Source organism: Salmo salar, chromosome 02 (assembly GCF_965601325.2).
Source record: "Salmo salar chromosome 02, fSalSal1, whole genome shotgun sequence".
Lineage (NCBI taxonomy): Eukaryota > Metazoa > Chordata > Actinopteri > Salmoniformes > Salmonidae > Salmo > Salmo salar.
Window position 1 is genome coordinate 67,894,521 of NC_138292.1, and position 12,980 is coordinate 67,907,500.

At 47.0% G+C, this 12,980-nt stretch overlaps 1 protein-coding gene and 1 non-coding gene across 11 annotated transcripts in view; both read left to right on the forward strand.

Moving 5' to 3' along the window:
* LOC106594976 (voltage-dependent P/Q-type calcium channel subunit alpha-1A) overlaps positions 1-12,980 on the forward strand; it is a 133,060-nt gene that overhangs the window by 118,527 nt on the left and 1,553 nt on the right. For 9 of the 10 annotated variants that reach the window (XM_082966232.1, XM_082966239.1, XM_082966241.1 and 6 more), the window contains 3 exons: positions 87-309; positions 1,361-1,617; positions 5,326-12,980. The exon at positions 5,326-12,980 is cut by the window's right edge and continues 1,553 nt beyond it. In XM_082966232.1, the coding sequence (XP_082822358.1) occupies positions 87-309; positions 1,361-1,617; positions 5,326-6,138 (1,293 nt within the window). In that variant the 3' untranslated portion in view covers positions 6,139-12,980. The remainder of the gene's footprint in view (positions 1-86; positions 310-1,360; positions 1,618-5,325) is intronic. The other variant, XM_082966235.1, reaches the window with a different exon arrangement.
* On the forward strand, positions 661-736 carry trnaa-agc (transfer RNA alanine (anticodon AGC)). Its single transcript has one exon. It is a non-coding gene; the product is annotated as a tRNA-Ala (tRNA).

Consider the following 12,980-nt stretch of genomic DNA (forward strand, 5'->3'; position numbering starts at 1 on the left):
ATCTCTCTTCTCCCTTTCTACATCTTGCTCTCTCTCCTCCTCCTCTCCCTCTCCCTCTCCATCTATTCTCCCTCTCCGTTCTCCAGACCATAACAGACACCAGCCCCATGCGTCGGTCCACCTCCTCTCTGGTCCACGGGCGTTCTGGCAGGGAGAGGGGGGTGAGGCTGGATGACTACAGCCTGGAGAGGGTAGAAGGAGAGGGGAGGCACGGTGGGGGAGCAGGAGGAGGACAACGCAGGGACAGGAGGGACAGGAGCCACCGCACCTCTCAGAGGTCCCTGACCAGATACACAGACGCAGACACAGGTGAGAGAGATGAAGAGATGGAGAGACACATGCATGTCACACCACACACACACACACACACACACACACACACACACACACACACACACACACACACACACACACACACACACACACACACACACACACACAGACACATACACACACACACACACACACACACATACACACAAACACACTTACAGAGGTCCCTTACCAGATAGACGGACACAGACACAGGTGAGAGAGATGCTAGAGTATTTTGACCAGGTTTCCCATTGACCAAGGCCAGTATTCACAAAGTGTCTCAGAGTAGGAGTGCTAATCTAGAATCAGTTTTGCCTTTCACATCATAATGAACAAGACAGACATGGTCCCGTGTGGCTCAGTTGGTAGAGCATGGTGTTAGCAACGCCAGGGTTGTGGGTTCGATTCCCATGGGGGACCGGTATGGAGAAAAAAAATGTATGAAATGTATGCATTCACTACTGTAAGTCGCTCTGGATCAGAGCGTCTGCTAAATGACTAAAATGTAAAATAAAATGAATGGGGGGAGCTGATCCTAGATCAGAAATGTCTTTTTCCCAATGGTTTGGAGGATTCTGGATTTCCTGCTTGTTCCCTCCTGAATCTTCCAACTGGGATTTCTGGGAAGTTTGCAAATATTGTTAACACTAAGTAAAAGCTACCAGAAGGGAAAGTTTCAAACCAAACTTTTTGGAAAGTTCCATCAGATGTTTGAGATAGAAAAGTCAAGTTCCATCAGATGTTTGAGATAGAAAAGTCAAGTTCCATCAGATGTTTGAGATAGAAAAGTCAAGTTCCATCAGATGTTTGAGATAGAAAAGTCAAGTTCCATCAGATGTTTGAGATAGAAAAGTCAAGTTCCATCAGATGTTTGAAAGTAGAAAAGTCAAGTTCAATCAGATGTTTGAGAGTAGAAAAGTCAAGTTCAATCAGATGTTTGAAAGTAGAAAAGTCAAGTTCAATCAGATGTTTGAGAAATTCAAGGAAGTTGAGTTTCAGAAGAAACTTTATGGCATAAAAAATATGTCCCCCCCTCATCTTGCAGGGTTGGGCACAGACCTGAGCACCACCACCCAGTCTGGAGAACTCCTTCCCAAAGAGCGTGAACGCGAACGCGGTCGAGCCAAAGACCGCAGGCACCACCATCATCACCACCACCACGGTGGCTCCATGGAGAAAGAGGGGCGCTTCGGGCCAGACAGACACGGGCCAGAGTACACCCACAGACACCCCCACGACCGGGGGGACAGACACTGGTCCCGCTCTCCTAGTGAGGGCCCCGACGGACGGGGCCACAGACAGGTGGGCACCACACAGCGATGGACGGGAGATGAGAAGCATAAGCATATACACACAAACATACACACACAAATGCATGTGAAAGTACACACATAGACTGCACATACTGTATACGGCCTCACACACATAGTCACACACACACACACACACACACACTGTTATTCCTCTCTATAGTATATCTTTCTCAGGGAAGTGGAAGAAGGCCTTCGTCAAGCACCTTGGAGAACAGGTGGATTATAATGGTTCTTTCTCCTCATCCCATTGGTAGAAATCGAAAACTAACCAATGGAGAAGTAGCTGGAGTGATCTAACCAATAATCTTTGATTTAGAGTTCTGCCTTGTTGGTTAACTACCACTACTTACAAATATCAATTTCTCTTTTTCTGTTATCCTTTTCTTTTTCTTTCTTTCTTTGTCACTGTTTCTCTCTCTGTCCATTTTTCTTGATGTGGCTCTCGTGGCTTCAATGTGTGTGTGCTCTTTTGCCTCATTGGCGGTTTGGTTGTTATGGTTTTCAATGTTGCTGTCTTTCTGCTTTTCTTTTCTCTCTCCTTATCTCTATCTGTCTACCTATATCTATCCCCCTCCTCCTCTCTCTTTATCTCTGTCTATCTGTCTACCTATATCTATCCCCCCTCCTCCTCTCTCTTTATCTCTGTCTATCTATCTACCTATATCTATCCCCCTCCTCCTCTCTCTTTATCTGTCTATCTATCTCCCTACATCTATCCCCCCTCCTCCTCTCTCTTTATCTCTGTCTATCTATCTACCTATATCTATCCCCCTCCTCCTCTCTCTTTATCTCTGTCTATCTATCTACCTATATCTATCCCCCCTCCTCCTCTCTCTTTATCTCTGTCTATCTATCTACCTATATCTATCCCCCTCCTCCTCTCTCTTTATCTCTGTCTATCTATCTCCCTACATCTATCCCCCCTCCTCCTCTCTCTTTATCTCTGTCCATCTATCTACCTATATTTATCCCCTCCTCCTCTCTCTTTATCTCTGTCTATCTATCTACCTATATCTATCCCCCCTCCTCCTCTCTCTTTATCTCTGTCTATCTATCTACCTATATCTATCCCCCTCCTCCTCTCTCTTTATCTCTGTCTATCTATCTATCTACCTATATCTATCCCCCCTCCTCCTCTCTCTTTATCTCTGTCTATCTGTCTACCTATATCTATCCCCCCTCCTCCTCTCTCTTTATCTCTGTCTATCTATCTACCTATATCTATCCCCCTCCTCCTCTCTCTTTATCTGTCTATCTATCTCCCTACATCTATCCCCCCTCCTCCTCTCTCTTTATCTCTGTCTATCTATCTATCTACCTATATCTATCCCCCTCCTCCTCTCTCTTTATCTCTGTCTATCTATCTACCTATATCTATCCCCCCTCCTCCTCTCTCTTTATCTCTGTCTATCTATCTACCTATATCTATCCCCCTCCTCCTCTCTCTTTATCTCTGTCTATCTATCTCCCTACATCTATCCCCCCTCCTCCTCTCTCTTTATCTCTGTCCATCTATCTACCTATATTTATCCCCTCCTCCTCTCTCTTTATCTCTGTCTATCTATCTACCTATATCTATCCCCCCTCCTCCTCTCTCTTTATCTCTGTCTATCTATCTACCTATATCTATCCCCGTCCTCCTCTCTCTTTATCTCTGTCTATCTATCTATCTACCTATATCTATCCCCCCTCCTCCTCTCTCTTTATCTCTGTCTATCTGTCTACCTATATCTATCCCCCCTCCTCCTCTCTCTTTATCTCTGTCTATCTATCTACCTATATCTATCCCCCTCCTCCTCTCTCTTTATCTGTCTATCTATCTCCCTACATCTATCCCCCCTCCTCCTCTCTCTTTATCTCTGTCTATCTATCTACCTATATCTATCCCCCTCCTCCTCTCTCTTTATCTCTGTCTATCTATCTACCTATATCTATCCCCCCTCCTCCTCTCTCTTTATCTCTGTCTATCTATCTACCTATATCTATCCCCCTCCTCCTCTCTCTTTATCTCTGTCTATCTATCTCCCTACATCTATCCCCCCTCCTCCTCTCTCTTTATCTCTGTCCATCTATCTACCTATATTTATCCCCTCCTCCTCTCTCTTTATCTCTGTCTATCTATCTACCTATATCTATCCCCCCTCCTCCTCTCTCTTTATCTCTGTCTATCTATCTACCTATATCTATCCCCCTCCTCCTCTCTCTTTATCTCTGTCTATCTATCTATCTACCTATATCTATCCCCCCTGCTCCTCTCTCTTTATCTCTGTCTATCTATCTACCTATATCTATCCCCCTCCTCCTCTCTCTTTATCTCTGTCTATCTATCTACCTATATCTATCCCCCTACTCCTCTCTCTTTATCTCTGTCATCTATCTACCTATATTTATCCCCTCCTCCTCTCGCTTTATCTCTGTCTATCTATCTACCTATATCTATCCCCTCCTCCTCTCTCTTTATCTCTGTCTATCTATCTACCTATATCTATCCCCTCCTCCTCTCTCTTTATCTCTGTCTATCTATCTCCCTATATCTATCCCCCTCCTCCTCTCTCTTTATCTCTGTCTATCTATCTACCTATATTTATCCCCTCCTCCTCTCTCTTTATCTCTGTCTATCTATCTACCTATATCTATCCCCCTCCTCCTCTCTCTTTATCTCTGTCTATCTATCTACCTATATCCATCCCCTCCTCCTCTCTCTTTATCTCTGTCTATTTATCTACCTATATCTATCCCCCTCCTCCTCTCTCTTTATCTCTGTCTATCTATCTACCTATATCTATCCCCCTCCTCCTCTCTCTTTATCTCTGTCTATCAACCTATATCTATCCCCCTACTCCTCTCTCTTTATCTCTGTCTATCTATCTACCTATATTTATCCCCTCCTCCTCTCTCTTTATCTCTGTCTATCTATCTACCTACATTTATCCCCTCCTCTCTCTTTATCTCTGTCTATCTATCTACCTATATTTATCCCCTCCTCCTCTCTCTTTATCTCGATCTATCTATCTACCTATATCTATCACCCTCCTCCTCTCTCTTTATCTCTGTCTATCTATCTACCTATATCTATCCCCCTCCTCCTCTCTCTTTATCTCTGTCTATCTATCTACCTATATCTATCCCCCTCCTCCTCTCTCTTTATCTCTGTCTATCTATCTACCTATATTTATCCCCTCCTCCTCTCTCTTTATCTCTGTCTATCTATCTACCTACATTTATCCCCTCCTCTCTCTTTATCTCTGTCTATCTATCTACCTATATCTATCCCCCCTACTCCTCTCTCTTTATCTCGATCTATCTATCTACCTATATCTATCACCCTCCTCCTCTCTCTTTATCTCTGTCTATCTATCTACCTATATCTATCCCCCTCCTCCTCTCTCTTTATCTCTGTCTATCTATCTACCTATATCTATCCCCCTCCTCCTCTCTCTTTATCTCTGTCTATCTATCTACCTATATCTATCCCCCTCCTCCTCTCTCTTTATCTCTGTCTATCTATCTACCTATATCTATCCCCCTCCTCCTCTCTCTTTATCTCTGTCGATCTCGCTCTGTGTCTGTTTGTCACCTCTCTCTCTCTAATCTCTCTTTCTCTCTGGTCGGTGTGGTCGTGGTTCCTTTGTGGTTGGCTGTGGTTGGTTAATTTTGTGGTGCTTTTTGATTTGCCTTGTCGCCATATTTGCTGTAGGGCAGTAGCTCGGTGAGTGGCAGCCCCGTCCCCTCCACGTCCGGTACCTCCACCCCCCGCCGCGGGCGCCGCCAGCTGCCCCAGACCCCCGCCGTGCCACGCCCCCACGTCACCTACTCCCCAGCCATACGACACCCCAAGCCCACCTACGGAGCAGGTCCCCCTGGACGACTCCGCTCCCCCTCCCCCCGACACTTCTCCCCCCCGGAGCACGACGGAGGGGGGTATCACCGCCCGCCATCACGTCACGTTTCCCCGCTTGAGCACGGAGGGTCGAGGCACGGGTCTCCGAGATCGGCCCGACACCAGTCGGGGTCTCGTTCACCTCCACCCCACCATGGATCCCCCCGGTCCCCCCGCCACGGGCGTTGGAGCGGTCCCCCTCCCGGGGATAGTCTGGAGAGCGAGGGCGGCCCATTCTATGAGCGTGACTGCGAGTACGAGCGCCAGCATGAGCCACCCGCCTACGAGCAGAGCCTCAGCAACCCACATCCCCACGGCAACCCCCACCCGCACGGCAACCCCCACCCGCACGGCAACCCGCACCCACGCTCCCCCAGGACTGCCCGGCACGGGGGTGGCGTGGGCCCACCACCTCCACTTGCTCCCCCTCACCCCCGACGAGTCCCAAACGGTTACCGCTCGTCTTCGCCCTCCCCGCACCGGCGAGGGCCCCCACATCAACACCCCCATTCAGGGGGACCACCCCACCGGTCCCCCCCTCATCACCGGGTCCCCCATGGAGGCCCCAGAGGCCCCCGGAAGGGCCTGCACGAACCCTACAGCGAGACGGACGAGGACGACTGGTGCTAGCACAGCGAAGGAACAGAAGAACGAGGGAGGAGAGGAAGAGAGGAAAAGGAGGGAGGAGAGGAGTCTCTCCGTCTCCCAGTCCTCTGTTCTTCGTTATGCAGACTTGAATGAAGGGTAAAGGGATGCAGAAGGGGTGAGGAAAGGAAAGGAGGAGAGGAGAATTTAGGAGAAGTCTCTCCATCTCTCTACCTCCACACCTGAGACTCAGGCTTGGATGGAATGATGAGGGATGGAGGGATGGTTAGAGGAGAGGAGGCACAGTGTGTGGGTGTGTGAGACTCTAAACTCAGAGCAGACATGACAAAGAGAGACCGCTGTAAGGCAGAACTATGCACCTCTCCTCTTCTCCTCTGTCTCAACTACCATACCCAGAGTTCTCAGCGTGCCCAGGGGGAAGTGGACCGAGGGATGGTGGAGAGGTGCTGACGGAGGTGTGGAGAGGTGCTGACGGAGGTGTGGAGAGGGAAGAAAGAACAAAAGAATGAAAGGAAGGGAGGAGCATGTATACTAAGTTACAAGTGGCCAATGAATGGTAAATAAAGCCCCTCTCCCAGACTGTTTAGGAGATAGGTGGGTTAGTTAAGTTAAGCTAAACCTGGGTGCTCTTGCTGTTCTGTCATTCTATTCTACTAGCCTGATAAGTGTTAGGAGCTAACAGCTAAACGCTAGCTTAGCTAACACTGCTCTTGGTCTAACCTAGACGGACACGTTTAAAAAAGAAAAACAACGAAAACCCATGCCAGGACCCCCTATCCTTATACACGCCAAGCTATGCCTCCAGAAAAATCTAACTTGAAGACTAAAGAACAGAAAACAAACTTTGGAAAAAAAAGAGGAGAAAAAAAGGGAGAACAACCACTTTAACTTAAACTTTCCTTAAAGGGACCGGACTAGAACCAGGAAGCTCCGCCTCTACTGCAAAAACCAGCCAATGACAGAGCTGGCTGATATTTGATGAGTTTTATCATCTCCTGTTTACTGTTACAGACTCACGAAATGCTGACGACGGACCTGGTGTGACCTCACTTCCTGTGGGTGGGGCCTAGTGTGACATCACTTCCTGTTCTGGTGGGTGGGGCTACAGGGGAGGGGCTGGGGGCAGAGTTATGGACCCTTAGGGGGCGTAGTTTGTTTGCCCCCACTATCTTCTCTCCCCCCTTCCTCTCTCCTCCATCCTGCCGAAAAAGAAAGGACAGGAAAGGAAAATGATGGGAGGAGGAGCGGAAAGAAAGAAGGGAAGGGAGGGAAAAGACGATTTCTTCAGTATTTCTTCTATCGATTACTTCTTCTTCTTCTAGTTCTTCTTCTTGGACATTGGCGCTTGGTTCTTCTGTTGCATTCGCTCAAGCCTCTGTTAATCCGTTATGATGCATGAAGGAATTTAACAACAAAAAAATACCTAGAGAGAAAATCTACTGTTGGGGATATGGGGGCATATTGGGTTTATAGAACATTTACATTTTAGGTTTGATTGAAGAAGTTCTCTTTTTCTGACTCTCTCTCTCTCTCTCTCTGACTCTGTCTATCATCATGCGTTTGTTTATTGAGTAAATGTTTGTTCTATATCACCCTAAGGATCCGATGGACAACCTTTTTTAAGTTTGATTTCTGCCCAATAGGGTTTTAAAGCTACCATTTTCTTATCTTGAAAGTACTCTTATGTTCCTGAGATACTCCTAAATTTTACTAAGATATTCCTGTTGTACTAAGATATTCCTAAATTGTTTTGAGGAATAAGTAAGAATTGAGAGAGCTATGAGGAGAGAGAAAACTTCAACCTCTTTAAATAATTGATTTGTATTGTTAATAATGATGATAGTCCTATAAATACTGATATCAATGTCAATGCTAAACGATGAATGATGATAGTTGTTTGCCGTAGGTCTGTTGTCATGTTTTTTGGAGTTTCAATCTGCTGTGTCATCTAGTTTTCATCGTTTATTTTCCTTGGGTTTTGTTCAAACTGTTCCCAAACTGTTCAAAAACTGTTCCAAAACGCCTTTAACCGGGTCCGATACATGCAACACGCATAAACTTTTCAGGGAGGGGTTAGAGGTCGGATTGTGATTGTGAGCAACACAGATAGAACTGTGTAGCGTTGTGTAACGCAGCTCTTTACCTCTGATAGGTCCCCCCTCAGTGGTAGACAGAGAACCGGGGCCACGTTCAGTAGCCAAATGTTGTCAAACGTTGCAGATAGAAATGTCATTAACAGAGCCGACATGGTTCTTCATTCTACGTGTAAGAGATGCATGTTTGTTCTAAATAGCATTTTTCTATCTGAGCGTTCCAAAAACATTGTGTCCTACTGAGTGCGCCCCAGTCATAGCCAAATGAACCGGCCAACCAACCAACCGTCAGACCTCCACACAGTATCTGATTTACAGCTGGCTGTGAACCATAGAGTTAGAAAGATGACTTATACTGGGTTATATCCACCTAGAGCCCTCTTTCTACCTCTATGGTGTGAACGAGCTCCACCTCACATCCCCAAGAGCTCTCCACTAGCTGTCTAGTCTCTCTGTCTTTCTGATTCTCCATCACATGTTTAGCATTGAGCTGCTTGCTTTACCAAGCCAGAGGAGAACATTCTAGAAACATTTTAGAATCTCTAAGACTTTCTAGAAACTGTAGTCTAGACTCTAGAAGCTCTAGTACATTCTAGAGCATTCTTTAGAGAGGTTAGCTAACATGATTGTATCCAGATGTTTTGGATTAAAACATATTTATTTTGCTATGATTGCAGTTCATAACTCGTAAAACTCGTAAAATGATAGATACTATATAGAGATATAAAAGTTTATATATTATAGAGAGAAAAACATACTTTTATTTACTTCAAACACTCTAGCTACGAAGCTAGGGCTCAGAAACTCTCCATTGAAATCAGCTACACAGATTCAAATTGCACTTTGTCACTGTAGCTCCACACAATATCCCACTACAAACTCTATGCAGATCTATCCAACATTCATTTCTCCTTTACCATTATAGTGCAGAGTAGTTGTGCCATTATAAATAAATAACAATACGTAAGTGAGCGCATAGAAATAGAATGTGTAGAACAGGCCTCCCAATTCAAGTCAATGATGGCATATCTACAGATTATATTTCTATGGGTCAGATAGTGTAGTGTCAGATAGTGTATATACAACATTTTAATATAGATGGATAGAAGTATATAGATAGAGGGTATGCCCACATCGTTTTGCTTTTGCACAATCACTCACAATATCCTTATCCTTCATAGCACATCTTTCCTTTATGTTTTACCCTCCTGCAGTGTTTTGTCCTCTCCTGCTCCCTCTATCGTTCTCCCAAGCTGTCCAATCCCATATACCACCCATGCCCTCTGTATAGGTAGGTCCAGAGAGAGGGGGGGGGCCTACATATAGCACCCATGCCCTCTGTATAGGTAGGTCCAGAGAGAGGGGGGGGGGGCCTACATATACCACCCCTGCCCTCTGTATAGGTAGGTCCAGAGAGAGGGGGGGGGCCTACGTATACCACCCCTGCCCTCCGTATAGGTAGGTCCAGAGAGAGGGGGGGGGGGGCTACATATACTACCCCTGCCCTCTGTATAGGTAGGTCCAGAGAGAGGGGGGGTGGGGCCTACATATAGCACCCCTGCCCACCGTATAGGTAGGTCCAGAGAGGGGGGGGGGGCCTACATATAGCACACCTGCCCTCTGTATAGCTAGGTCCAGAGAGAGGGGGGGACCTACATATACCACCCTGCCCTCCGTATAGGTAGGTCCAGAGAGAGGGGGGGGGCCTACATATAGCACCCATGCCCTCCGTATAGGTAGGTCCAGAGAGGGGGGGGGGGGGCCTACATATACCACCCCTGCCCTCCGTATAGGTAGGTCCAGAGAGAGGGGGGGGGGCCTACATATACTACCCCTGCCCTCCGTATAGGTAGGTCCAGAGAGAGGGGGGGGGCCTACATATACCACCCCTGCCCTCCGTATAGGTAGGTCCAGAGAGAGGGGGGGGGGGCCTACATATACCACCCCTGCCCTCCGTATAGGTAGGTCCAGAGAAGGGGGGGGGGCCTACATATAGCACACCTGCCCTCTGTATAGCTAGGTCCAGAGAGAGGGGGGGACCTACATATACCACCCCTGCCCTCTGTATAGCTAGGTCCAGAGAGAGGGGGGGGGGCTACATATACCACCCCTGCCCTCCGTATAGGTAGGTCCAGAGAGAGGGGGGGGCCTACATATACCACCCCTGCCCTCCGTATAGGTAGGTCCAGAGAGAGGGGGGGGCCTACATATACCACCCCTGCCCTCCGTATAGGTAGGTCCAGAGAGAGGGGGGGGCCTACATATACCACCCCTGCCCTCCGTATAGGTAGGTCCAGAGAGAGGGGGGGGCCTACATATACCACCCCTGCCCTCCGTATAGGTAGGTCCAGAGAGAGGGGGGGACCTACATATACCACCCCTGTCCTCCGTATAGGTAGGTCCAGAGAGAGGGGGGGACCTACATATACCACCCCTGTCCTCCGTATAGGTAGGTCCAGAGAGCGAGGGGGGGACCTACATATACCACCCCTGTCCTCCGTATAGGTAGGTCCAGAGAGCGAGGGGGGTCTACATATACCACCCCTGCCCTCCGTATAGGTAGATCCAGAGAGCGAGGGGGGGACCTACATCAGAGGGTTGTTTATCTACCCAGAAACCCCAGTGCCTCAGTGCCTTCTGTTTTCAGAGTCACATCTACCCTTCCCAGCTCGCCCCTTACCATCCCCCTCGGCCCCTCCTGTGGTTGATCAACATCAACCACACTACGCCTTAAAGAGTCCTAGTCGCTGTCTGTGGGCAGGTAGCAGTTGGGAGCAAGGCAGTAGGGACTGGGCTTTGCTTAGTTGGTTGGAACATTTAGTAAAGTGCAGGAAGAGAGGGGAATGGAAACTACTTTTGATATGGCGGCCATTTTGGGGATCTCCTTCACCCAATTTCACACAGTGTAGTGAGATACTGTAATTGCAGGGGCGAAAAAAGGCAATGATTTGTTTACTTCTCAGGTGTCTCTAGAGATAGATAGCTAGATAGATAGAATCTACACTATATAATAGGCACGCTAAGGCCGTTAGTCAGTTATATCATATAATATGATATAAATTTATAAAATCACATGAAAAAATATAGGCCTAGGGTTTGAGTTTCTGTATGGTTTGTTATCTGGCATGGGCATTTGTAATGTCTTCCCTTCTCCCCTTAACCTCCATTACAGACCACCTACCATTCATCATGAATCTGCCGCTGAAAACTACTTGCACTTGACACTGTGGGTGTCCGCTGATCAGGCAGGAAACTGACTACTCCATTTCGGCTCAACAACACCAACATGCTTGTCCAGAATTGTAACTGCGGATCCAAAATGGCCGACATCGACACACAACACTGCCGTTGAATTAAAGCATGTTGTGTGGATTGTGTGCTCCAACCATTATAAAATGAATGACCATTTTAAGGGGTTTATTTTGTTTATAAAAAAAAAAAAATCCAGAAGATTTGTGAAAAGGAGGATTTACGAAGTTTCTAGTTTACTCTCAATCATTCATCCATCCTACGTTCCTATCCATTTATTTGTTGTCTTTCCTTTCTATTTCTGATGTGACTTCTTGATCGACTCATCCGTTTGTCTCTCGTTCTCTCTATCATTTTTTCCTCCTCTTTGAGACAACAAACGTCCTCCGAAAGCCAATCCAACCCCATTCACTCAATCAATCAACTGTTGTGCGTTTGTGAAATGATGTAAATGATTGGTGTGTGAGGCTAGTGTGTGTTGAACCAGAAATAAGGGCTCTCCTAACAAACTAAAGGGGTTTCATGTGCAGGTACAGTAGTGCTGCCAAAAGTCATCTGTATGTATCTCAAACCAAACAGTGGTGTGGTCTCCCCTTGTACAGCACTAGGTGTGTGCATGCGTGTGTGTTGGGGTCAAAGGGTTAGAGGTCAAAGGTCAGGGTGAGAGAGTCTAGGTGGGGGGGGGGGGGGGGGGGGGGGGGCAGAGCAGGGGGTACGTTCCGCTGAGGTGAAACGTTCTGGTATGTTCTGCTGAGGTGAAATGTTCTGGAAAAGAACAGATAGAAATGTAATGAATAGAGCTGACACGACACCCTTTTCTGTCAGACTGACAAGCATATCCGTTCTACTTGATGCATTTCTATCTGAATGTTTTCTGTAACATTTGCACCCTCCTGAATAGACCCCGGTTAGAAGTAGTGTCACATTATTTCACAAATGGCACTGGAACGTTCTTGGTTCATTTTCTAGCTCCGCCTTCTTCCGCTTGCCAATACAGCCTTCATTATGATGTCATCAGCTGCCATTTTCTCATTGACCTCCACCTGCATCCCCCAGCTCATTTTGGAGTGGAGGGTCACCAACCTCATCAGGGATGGGTTTACTGGCATGACAGTGAGACATTCCTCTGTGTCTGTGTGTTGTGTTCGTGTGTGTTTGCTACGTGTGTGTGCTTGTGCGTGAGTGCGTGAGTTCACACCTCATCAACAGTAAGTTATCTTCAGTGCCTTACACTGTACAGTAGGAACCAAATCTTTTTTGTAGATAGACAACACACACAGCACTGAATAACGCTTTCATAATGTTTCCATAATGTTTTCTCTCCAACTGTACTCTTTTCTCCATCCAGCATTGCCTCACCTCACCTCCCATCCTATTCCTTCTCTCTCTGTGATCGACGAGTAAGGTCTGGAGGGAGGGCATGGGTGAATGAATAGGTGATCGTTGTGTTGGGTCTGTCATCCTTCTCTTTCTCTCTCTGTACATTTTCTCTGTAAACTCTTCTTGTGTACATCTTCCATAAAC